This window comes from Chrysemys picta, chromosome 2 (genome assembly GCF_011386835.1).
Source record: "Chrysemys picta bellii isolate R12L10 chromosome 2, ASM1138683v2, whole genome shotgun sequence".
In the NCBI taxonomy this organism is placed as follows: domain Eukaryota; kingdom Metazoa; phylum Chordata; order Testudines; family Emydidae; genus Chrysemys; species Chrysemys picta.
In genome coordinates, this window is record NC_088792.1 from 82,866,211 (window position 1) to 82,878,251 (window position 12,041).

The window sequence follows — 12,041 nt, forward strand, 5'->3', positions numbered from 1 at the left end:
ATTCTTGGAAGAGGCCAAAGGAAGGACTGACAACCAAGAAATCTTGAAATAAAACTTGTCAATATCTGACAGAGTTCCCTGTCCAACAACAATAAAACTCTAAAGCCTGGCAGTTCCACTCAGTCTGCTCTGGGCTACATTATTACTGCCTTGATGCAAGAACAAGGCTCTGCCTTTAGGCCTCTTTACAGTGGTGACTTACCTCTGAAATCATGATTATTGCTAGGAGGTAAACTCTCAATTAAAATCATCATGGACAAATTACTCAGACATCTTTTTAAAAGTACATATGTTGCCTCAGGGTAATAAGAACAAAAAATGCTGAGCTTAATTAAAAACACACTATTAAAACAAATCTGCAATCAAATGGACATACATGCTGTTGCTACAAATAATTTACCTGTAAATAAGCATTGGATTGCTGCGAACCTGAAATTGAACCCAGGAGTCCTGAGTCTAAGTTCCTCTGCTGACAGCAAATAGCTATGAAGCACTCTGGCAAAGTGTCTCACTCTGTTAGTGACTGGTCACAGAGAAAAACAGCCTACTACTGCTGCATGTTACTCTGTTAACTCAAGTGGTACAGGTCTTTGCTAAAGGTCCTGTTGCTGCTGACCCAAACTGTGGCTGGATAGAATTTTTTTTCATATCAGGAAGCTGCATTTAAACCCAAAACCTGCAATTAAAAGAACAATAGGGTTGCAGAGTCCAGCATTCAAATATTAGGAAAATAGCATGCAATAATGTACCGGTAATTAGACTGTATCATATGGGATGTGCACATATGAATTAAGGTTGAACAGGAGACCTTCATTCTGACATTTTTTAACTCTTGAGTTTGCAACTTTAATGCTCTTTTAATATAAGCTCTTCTGTGTGTATAAGTGTAAAGGAGAAATATAGATGCTTCAATTAAATTAAAACCTAGTCATATGTGTCACTAAATCTATACTAGGCCCCAAATTGTGTTTAAACTTTTACTAAAGGCAATATTTTTTTTTTTTCTAAAGCATCACTCATTACAATCAGTTTTTTCTTGTTCAGGGTACTATTGTAGTGCAAACATTTTTGACTGTTATCACAAAATCCTGACAATTGCTAACTGTTCTTAACTTGAATCTTTGCTTACAAATAAGTGTATAATGTCTGTCTAGAGCAGGGGTTGGCAACGTTCGGCACGCGGCTCACCAGGGTAAGCACCCTGGCGGGTCGGGCCAGTTTATTTACCTACTGATGCGGCAGGTTCGGCTGATCAGTAGGTAAATAAACTGGCCCGGCCCTCCAGGGTGCTTACCCTGGCGAGCCGCGTGCCGAACGTTGCCGACCCCTGGTCTAGAGCATATCGTATCTAAGTTTACAGGCAGGACAACTTATGAATGTGAGCCACTGTATTCTTCTTAAAATATAAGAACACCAAATTGGATTGTTTTCCATTGGTGTTCAGGGGAAAATGGTACTTACTTAAACTTAGTTGACCTTCTGTTTGGAAGCCTAAAAAAAAAAAAAAAATGTGTAATGTGAAAAAGGAGCAGTCTGGATGGCTAAAGATTTTGCTGCACAGGGCCAGATGTGCATTGATCCAGACTTTTAGTTCTAAAAATATCCCCAGATCAATGTGCTCAAGAGAGGTGAATTTTCTTAGCAGAAAAACAAATATTCAAAATTTTGAATGAATAAACTAAAAGTTCTTGATTTCCTGTAAGAGGCATTTGAAACTTCAACAAGAGAATATCCATTAATTAACAATGGGTCAGTTAAAGCCATTCTGACAAAGTGGTAGCTTTTAAAAATGTAGCTTTTATTTTTTGCTTTGTAAGTGTGAAGATCTGAGCAGCAGAATTAAAATCTTCTATAAAAAGCTGTTTGGCTACATGTCTACTTAAACTTTTTTATAGGCAGTTTTATGGTACAGGCTATACCTGAAAAAAGTGCTGGCTTTAACTTTAGGCCTCTTTACAGTGGTGACTTACCTCTGAAATCATGATTATTGCTAGGAGGTAAACTCTCAATTAAAATCATCCTACAGTGCTGTTTATCCTACAGTGCTGTTACATACTAGATAATAAATATGAAAAATAACTTTATAAAATCACCAGAATCTAAAACTGGTACACACCAGCCTCTTCTCATACTGTATGTGCAGATGTGGCAGCAGTAGAAATCTATCTGAAGATCTCAGACATCTGAATTTCTGTGGTAAATACGGTTTCAGCTTCCCGAATGAAGGGGTGAGATACAAACATGGCAGTTCAGAAAAGACTGTGCTCCAGGCTTTTCTCCTGGAGTGCAGTGAAGAGACTTTTGGATAGCCAAAAATTCTGTCTTGCGTCCCTGACAATAGAACACTGTTGGGATTCAAGTTTAAACAGCCTCAAGGATTTAAAGAGGCTGTGATGTATTCTGCATTTTTATATTTAAATTACAAAACACACATCCTGTTCCTAAACCTGTGGGGACATCTTCAATAACTAAAACCGTTAATCTTGATTAACATATTGCAAATTGTCTGCATGAAAGGACACTCCTGAACTTTACAACTATTACATTTTAAATTCTGTGGCAACATTTGAGGGAGGCGGGGGGTGAGAGAAGGAAACAAGAGCTATCTTTAAATACAAAATCCTCTTCTCCACCAGCCTCATAAGGTTAAAAAGTTTGAGTGAACAGAGGTTTTGTTCCGTGCCCTAAATGCCAACAGGCTCTGGTTGTTTCTGACGAATGGGGGAAGTGAAATCCAGAATCAAGATCTCTCCATTGAAAATACCCTCCCGCCGTCTACCAAGGTTCCAATACTGCCAACTGATGTTGAACCTTGACTGCCATAATCTGCGTGGTGAGAAGTGGTCTTGCTGGTAACTAGAACCTAAGCAATATGAGGTAGTAGTTCTCCAACTGTAATTCGTAAAACACACTTGCTCACAATCCATAAAATGCACAACAGACTCAGATTGAAGCCAGCACCCTTTTACAATTCTACAGGTGAACAGACTGCTGCAACAAAGGTCATGCTAGCCTATAAAAAGTTAAAACTTCCTTACTCTGCTTCTTTTTTATTTTGTGGAATAATCACAAGTTCATCTACACCATCTTTTGCTATATAATACTAATGGACTCTTTCTGAATTAAGTGTATATTGAAATGCTGCTGAAAAGCCTAGAACAGGGACCTTATTCCATTGTTGTGGTCAACATATAAAATGTCCTGCCTGCAGGATCATTTGTGTTGTGACATACAATATGCCATTTAATTCAGTGGGACACTTGATATTGAAAAAGTTCTTCTAAGGAGTGAATAAAGTACAGATGCAAAACAAAATTAAATTGGGGTTCTGCTTGCTGAATTAAATCATTCCACCTTGATTTTAAGGCATAATGAGTCAGAATTTCATATTAACTCTTGGTAATCTTTACTATTCATCTGTTAGTAGTATTGGTTCAGTTTTTCCTACTTTCTACTGTTAGAACAAGAAACCACAAAGTGAATGAACACCTTGAACAATAAAAACAAATGAGCTAAATCAGACATGATATGGAACCATGTTATCAAATGCTTTGCCCATCTGTCCAGAAGCTTCTAGATTTTAGCAAAGCAAGTCCCCTGTAATTCACAACTCCACCCATTCACCTTTCTGCAACATGCAGTTGATTACATCCAATAGTTGTATCGCTCTAGTAACCAATAATTCTACCCGTTCTCCTTCTCGACTTTGTAGAACATTTTCTAAAACATAAAAATAATATTGAACTCCATTCCCTTACTTTGTTAGAATAAGTAAATCTTTCTTTCAGATTTTTAGAGCCTAATGTTTCTCAAATCAAACTTTCAAATATATTTGTGTAAATGAGTAACATAGGAGTTTAAAAAATGAAAACACTATTCAGAAATAAGTTTAATTGATTTATTCTCTAGTTCGTAGGCAAACTTTCCATTTACACCTTTAAAAAAAAATCAGTAGAAATGGGTCTGAGGTCTGATTTCAGAACTTCTTCTTTTAAACATAATTTTTGACTGTTTCATTGTCCCTCTTAAACACTGTAACACACAGGGCTGTTAGGTATTAGCACACCTTAGATATGGGAGGCGCATTCTTTTTGTGGCTTTCTGTGGAACCTCATGAGACAAGGGTGTTCCAGTACTTTGCAATACTTCCAAACCTGTACATGGACTACACAAATAACTTGATATTAAAAAGAAATTGTAGCATGTCTTTTTAAAGAGGACAACTCAGTTATCAAAGTGGAGACGTAATTACTCAGTCCACTAAAGTTGCTGAGAAGTTGTTGGAGCCTCCCACAGCACTAACCACTGTAGCTGGATTCAGTTCCCTACCCTGCCATTAACTTCTATGTAACTTTTGGCATCTGTAAAATGGGGTTAATGCTTCCCTACCTCACAGGATGTTGTGAAGATAAATATATTAAAGGTACTGTGGTTCTGGCTTACAAACATGAACCATTCCTTCCCCATCTCTATTAAGAGATTTTAATTTCCTGTTCCTGAATTTTCAGGAACCTGGATTAGTGAATCTGAGCCCAGAAAGGACATTTTGGTATAAACCATAGTCTCATTCCTTTTCCAAATTTTTAATTTGTTTATTGCTTTTGCTATAGAACTTGTCCAGAAAGGCTCTTAAAAGGGAGCTATCCAGCTAAGTGACTTAATTTTTAAAGTCCTCACTCAAGTTGCCAGTGATCTCCCTGTGACCTCTGGCCCTTCTTTGGTCTCTGAATACACATCTCCCAGATAATGACCTTGTGTCTTAGCCCTTTCTGCAGTGGAATCCTGAGATTCTCCTTCTTTTCCAGGATTGTCTTCACTGCTGTGTTAACTCATGGTATAACTTGAGTGTTGGCCCTTTTCTAGCTCATGTCCACATGCAGCTCTCTAGCTGGAATTAGGTGGGATCTTCAATTCAAGTTAGCTGGCCTGTCGGGGTGTGGGTTAAATCTCCAGTGCTGCTGACAACCCAGTACAGTAGTGGGGATTCAGCTACCCAGCTCAAGTTAGCACAAGTCATCAGCTGCTAATCCAATCATTCTATTGGTAAGCAAGACCTTATCTTCACCGTTAAAGGTGCTTTTTACTTTTTTGTTGTGCATAATTTTTTTTCTTCACTGCAATAGTTAGCTCAAATGAGAGTGGCCACACTGTGAAACACTCAGGCTATCCACTGTTTTAGGCCTCATCTTCACTGCAAAAGTAGAGGTGGGCTTGCCTGCCCTATAGTCTTTGCCGGCTTAGAGATTCAGTGTAATCTGACAGATGGAGTTCTTCAACCAGCAATGCTAGCTAAACAGACAGAAGCACTCTTGTGTGAGCATAGCTGTCTACATCAGGGTTTTTGCTGGCATAGCTGTGTGGGGGAGTGTGTTTTTTGTTTTCATGCTCCTAGCCAACATAGCAGTGCTGGCAAAACTTTGAAGTGTAGACTAAGCCTGCGTGACATATGTGGGCTCTTCATTTCTCAAAAATACTTGCTTTGTGTAGAGGGGCCTTAATTATATTTGGAAGAATTATAGTTAAAAGTTATCAATCTACCACCAGCTAGTTAGTTTTCTCTTATTACTAAAACAACGGATGCTTTTCCAGGCCTAGTTCACTTTATTTTATTATTTGTTGCAACCTACTCTTCAGTTTAATTGACAGTTAATTACTTTTGATGAAATTGCTATGGTCTGTTCAGAAGTTTTGTAAATTCAGATTGTCTGTGCGCATCATTTACAAACCTTCAATCCTCTGGTTTGCAAAGTAGCTAAACTGTAAAGGAAGCAGCTTAAATGCAACTCTATAAGAGGATGAGAAACACATCACACTACAGGCAGTAGCCCCTATTCCTCTTTCTCTCCCCGCCTCCCTCCAAGAAACCAAAACAGCTCCTCAAATTGTTCTTCCATGGTATATGGAAGTTTGATTGCAGAGGAGGAGAAGGGGGTCCATGCAGCCACAAAATGTAGGGTTATATGGGGCCTCAGATATATAGGGTGATGTCCATGCTATGGCAGTCCGGACAGCCCTACACCTTACTCATGTTTTGAGATGATGTAAATGTAAGTTACCATTTTGTTCACCTCCCTGTGATTATACAAAGTAAACATTTTATCTAATTCTAGAATGTAAAGCTGAAATCTTGTATTTCGGCATCCTGACTGCTAACAGAACTGAGCAGTGAGGAGAACAGAACAGTAGTTTTGACAATATTCCTGTAAGGATAGACTAGATGCCATAAGAGTTTGCATTCATGGGTCTATTAAGTTTTTATAGGATAAACAGTTTCTATTCAACAGCTCTTTCTGGGTACTGTAAGTATGAGTTGTCAACTTTTTCTGTACTTGTACCTTAATTTATTTTTAAACAATGATTTATATTGTAAATCAAATAAAGTAGAGGTTAGTAAACACTTCAGAAGTTCATTTAACTTGCTCAAAGTCACATCTAGTTTCTTGATGATTTCCCTCATCCCTCAATTATAGCTTCTAAATGTTCAGTACTGTCACTGGAAATATAGTTTAATGTGAATAATTTGTAGCATGCAAAAAAGGCTGTGAGCAAATGGGAAATCCTTCCTCAGACTAATCAGATTTGCTTTAGTATTTAATGACTGAATGTAATATTTCAAAAGGATATAATGGTGTAACTGACAAAAGCAAGGAAAATATAATTAGAAGTAACTTGTAAAACTAGTCTCTGTCTACCTTATCCATAGTTAACAATCAGCCATGAGATGCACTTCTGCCATACCATTTTTAGCCACATTAAGTAGAGGGCTCTTGATAGCTGAAACATGCTGAGGAATGTGTATGTCTTCAATATGTGTGAAGTCTATATGTAAAATATATCTAGTTACTCTAATTACGAATAGTTTTGATGAATTATACAGGGGCAGGGAATCAAGGTGTGATTTAAAGGTGTTTTTAAAACTCTAATTCCAGATTTCTAGCTCTTGTATTTGCATAAATGTTAAAATGCTGATTTACACACACACATTGATCTTGAAGTTAGAGGTCTTAAGTTATTTTTAAATAAGATTTGTACAGATGCTATATACTCAAGTGCTTGCTGCAAACTAGCAGTTGGTAGATTTGGACCAATTGGCCTTTCTTTGAACCACACAAACCATCAAACTTCTGGTGCGGCTTTTGTCTACTGTTTTTAATTGTTGTTGTTGAATTAGGTCAATATAGTTCCTTGGAGAAAAGTATTGAAGTAGTTACTTTTATTTGGAAGCTGTGTTCTCCATTCAGAATTGTCTCAATTTATGCTATTTTGAATTTGTAACTATCAGTTTTCTCCCTCATTTTTTTTGCCTTTCTACATATAGTCATGTTGGTGAAAATACCCATTGCAAGTTTCCCATTGGTATTTTGTACTTCTGAATATTATCCTAACATGTCAGTGCACATTAAGTTTTTGGACTTAGATCTTCCTGTGTTTGGCAGGGAGGGAGAGAATGCTGCAACAATTTAAATATTCTTAAACCTTTCCTTTCTCTTCTGTTCACCAGGCACATTAAGGGGCATCTTTATGAAGGGATAAAAGGGTACTCTAGCAAACTTAATCCTTTATATTGAGAAATAATTGCATACTCACTTAAGTCTGGCCATATTCATTGTAATGGTTAGTGACTATGATTAGGCTTATGTTGGTTCTCTCCTAATGGGGGATAGTGTATTTATAGTAGAATATCTGTACATATTGTTTTTGAGATTTCAGGAAAATACTTTTAAACTAAATACTTTTTTTGTTATGTTTTAGGTATAAGAGAGTCTTCTCAGTTGGAACCCATGCCATCACTACATACAATCCGAACACACTAGAAGTCACAAATCAGGTAATGATAAATGTAGTTATAGCCTTCTTGGATACCTTAAGATATCCTAATGCAATCTGATTTCATGTTAATACTTTTCTGACTCTTCTTGTCCCCTCCTTTAATATTGAGTGTGGTCAGCTACGTTTTACAGAGGGTTCTCTCTGGTGTGAACACTAAGCATAACCAAAAGGGGTATCAGTTGCACTAATTTCATGATTAGGCACTGTAGTGCCTAGGCTTGCTCAGTCAAATTGTCCTTTTATACGCTAAAGAAAAGTAGCTGATGCAACAGCTAATAGTTTAAACTGTGATTTGGTGGCTTTAGAAGCTTGTATAGTCCTCTGTTCTGTTACACAACAGAACTAAAATTGTTACTTAGTAAAACAATCTCTTTCAACTTCCCTTTTTTTGCGTCCTATCTCAGGACTACTTGACAGTTCCTGTGTCCCTGAAAGGAATCACTGCAGAGCAGAGATCTACAGGGTCACAAATTTTACCCAACTTTGCTCTGCTCCTCCATCCTTCTTTGCTTGGATCCTTGTGCTTTCTCATTAGTAGAAATGTTAGCTTTTTTTTAATTCCTAGCTACCACTTTCAGCAGAGAGTGAATGCATTGAGCTTCTTCATCAAATTTGAATACTTAATCATAAAACAGATATATATGCTGCTTGTTGATAACTCCCATATTTAATTACTGTATACCTTTATATTAGTCACAAACTAGAGTGTTGGGTTTTGTTATAACCTTGATTGTTTTTAACAATTGAGACCTCTTATAAAGAGACCTAAAGTACAAATACACCCTTAAATACCTGTTTCACTACATTTGGATATAAAAGATTCTATTTCTTACATTAATAGAAACTTATCAAATTACCTTAATTTTGTTTACCTTAGTGGCCTTATGGAGATATTTGTAGTATCGGTCCTGTTGGAAAGGGGCAAGGAACAGAATTCAGCCTCACCTTTCGTAAGGGGAGTGGAAAGAAGTCTGAAACTCTTAAGTTTTCTACAGACCATAGAACAGAACTCATTACAGAAGCACTGGTAAGAACTAGTTATTTGGCTAGTCAACCAATTTAAGATATGTTACTGTATTGTTACACTATTATTAGATGTAATAAGAATGTTCACTTTGTATTTTATGTGATGAGAAGGAAAGCTGCTGTGCTTTATATATTAAAATAGATATTCATATACTTGACCTACAGTGTTCATTGAAATAACTTGTATCTAAGACTCCAATTTACTCAATGTGTTAGACCAGTGATACTCAGACCTCAGTGGATTAGTAGCCAAATTAATGACCAATATTACCCAAAAGAGCCACAGTAGTGTGAATGTTTCATTTACTATGGTACTAAATATTTAATATTCTTATAGCATATCAGTTAATAACTTAATGCAAGTTGATGACTTACTTTCACCCCTGGTTATTAACCAATTAACTTAAATCTCTTACTGGGACGCAATGCTGCCAGATCCCTGGGCACGGTGGGGGAGGCCTGGCTCTGGGCCCCCGAAGAGGCGGGGCCTCAGGTGGAAGGGGCAGGGCCAGTGGAGCTGGAACAATTTTTAGGGTGGGAGTGCTGAGCTGTATCTGCCCCTTCAACCAGCCACGCCCCTCTCCGCCCCAGGCTGGGATCACAGCTGGGGCCGGTTGTGCCGCCCCAGGCCGGCAGCTGGGATCCTGGATGGCAGCAGAGGGGCCGGTGGTGGGTGAGGAGCTGGCACCCCGGGCGAGGGGCCACGCTGGGTGCAAAGCCTGGGGGGGGGGTGATGCAGCACCCCCTGCACCCGTACTTCCCACGCCTATGGGCAGGGCTGGGTGCCAGCCTACCCCAGCCAGCTCTTCAGCGTTGCCCAGCCTGCACTGCCTGGGGCTCCGGCCACTGCCACAGCGGCCGGGAACCCTGGGTCCTTTTAAATTGCCTTGCCCCAGGACAGATGCCCCTTTTGCCCCCGCCGTAGCAGCAGCGCTTGAACGTCGGCTGTGTACCAGCGGCCGCTTTGTTACCAGTACATGGTACTAGCTTACTTTCACCTCTGTTAATAACACAGTAAAAGCATTTGGAGTGATTCATAATTAAATTGCACAGTGTTTTAATATCACGTGCTGCAGGAGATGCATTAAAGAGGTACTTGCGGCTTGTGAGCCTCCGTCCGAGTATCACTGCGTTGTTCACTACCAGCGAACGTATGTTTTTATATAAAACAAATGGTGCACTTTAAATATACAACTTTTAAATCTTTAAGTTTTAGACTATCCCAAAAGGATTCACGTCGGAGTCCCTCCGGAATAATTAGAACAATGAATTTATTTTCTCACTGAAATGACAGTAACAACTTGTTTCCATTCTCCTTTTTACAGAGATTCAGAACAGACTTTTCAGAAGGAAAAATCACAGGAAGGGCAAGTATCTGGCCTGTCTGTATTGGATTACAAATCCAGTCATTTCATATTTACAAATACTGTAAAAACAGACTTTAATTTCAAGTTGACCATGTCCCTTTGTATTTTAAATAGTTATGGCTACACCTAAATCTGAATTTCCTGCCAATTTTGTGGCTTTGCAATTTTTTTTTTCTTTTTTTTAAATGTTGTGAGATGAACAATATGGGAGAACTCTCCATATAAAGCAAAGAGGTAACATGTACAACTGCACAAACAAACTGGAAAAAACATACTTCTCTGTCACTTCAAGGGTTGCTATCAAGGTACACTTATGTGGTGTAGCTATAGTAGACAGACTACAGAACTGTAGATCTATTTCAAAAATCCCTTTTAAAAGGAGATTGAATATTATTAATTAGAAATAGTTGAAATTAAAGTGAAGTTATCAGAACATGGTCAGCAAAGACTTGCGTTTGAAAGTAAATGTGTAGTAGCACTTATGTACTTTGGGAGGACTTCACCACCTTATTGCTAGCTGCTGTGAAGGGGGGGGGAGAATGCGAATTCTTGGTGTATAGTGGGAGTAGGGGAAAACTTCCAAACATATCTTTTCAAAGAAGACTTATGGAGAGAGCATGACAGAGCTTACTGGAAACTAGCTACTGAATCTCTGTAGTAAGTCAGCTTATGAGATTTATGCATTTAACACCCATACCTTGACACTTGGTTTCACATCCACTCGTCTCCCTGGAATGCATCTTAATAGGTCTTCTGTTTTGATGGCTTTGTTCATTTATATCCTTTTGAGTGTCTAGAAGCCTATTACCATTCTAGGGCGACACCATGTAGGACTTTTTTGAAGTGATACTTTACTAAACAAGTATTCCATAGCACTGTTATAGAACAATCAAGATTCTAATGACTGAAATTTGTTGGGGATTCCCTGTCTAAGGCTATGTCTACACTGCAATGTAAGGCCAGGGTTTGTGGGACTTGAGTCAACTGACCCATGATGGGGGAACTCTGGGCTTGAGTGTCTACATGGTATTTAAACCCTGCATTTAAGACTCTTCTAACCCATGCTAAACCTAGGGCTCTGGCATCTGGCAGTGCACAGACCCAAGTCAAGGTAACCATATGCCAGAGTCCCTAGTGTCCCCTGCAGAATGTGGCCTCTCTAGCCCTACAACCATGGTGCACTGTGAGAAAACTTTACTGCCTATCCTGCACTTTACAGGAAGCTTGAACAGATAACCCAGCCCAGGAGGCTCTCTGATAGTGTGCTTTCAGAGCGGCGATCAGAAGAGAATAGGTTAACACCAAGGAGGGGGGTAACTTCAGTTCTCTGAGTGGCTTGCAGATTGTTAGGATAATTGTCATACTTCTGGATGACTCCAGGCCCTGAGTCAAGCGGGCCTGCAGCTACAATGCAAAGCAATAGGGCTTGGACCCCGGGTTCCATCGGACTCTACCTGGGGTGGTCCTACCCTGCAGGATCCTGGGACACTGGGGCCGAGCACTGGGTTAGCACTATTTCAGTGTAAATGCGAGGGGTGACGGATAGGGTTGAGCCCGGGCTCATGTTGCAGTGTGAATATCCTGTAAGTGAACAGTATGTCAAGACTGGGTTAAGCTTATATCAATTACAATATAATAAATAAACGTGAAGGTCAGGAAGTAAAGATAGGTCAACCATGCTGTGCTGTCATGGCTTTCAGATTTATTGGGGAAACTTGCTTGATCATATGAAACTATCTCAAATTAAAGAACTGTTATGTGTAGATGTAGTCCTCAGAAGGCGAAGAAGTCTTTTTGGTTGTCTCTGAACTTAACAGC

The 12,041-nt window shown here is 39.0% G+C and overlaps 1 protein-coding gene across 7 annotated transcripts in view; it reads left to right on the top strand.

Moving 5' to 3' along the window:
* The window catches only part of DNAJC13 (DnaJ heat shock protein family (Hsp40) member C13), a 100,717-nt gene that overhangs the window by 12,857 nt on the left and 75,819 nt on the right, over positions 1 to 12,041 (top strand). For all 7 annotated transcript variants that reach the window (XR_010599154.1, XR_010599156.1, XR_010599155.1 and 4 more), the window contains exons 3-5: positions 7,753 to 7,828; positions 8,708 to 8,857; positions 10,182 to 10,223. Coding sequence is in view for 2 of the 7 variants with exons in the window: in XM_005278641.5 (XP_005278698.2) it covers positions 7,753 to 7,828; positions 8,708 to 8,857; positions 10,182 to 10,223 (268 nt within the window). In the remaining 5 variants the exon portion in view is untranslated. The remainder of the gene's footprint in view (positions 1 to 7,752; positions 7,829 to 8,707; positions 8,858 to 10,181; positions 10,224 to 12,041) is intronic.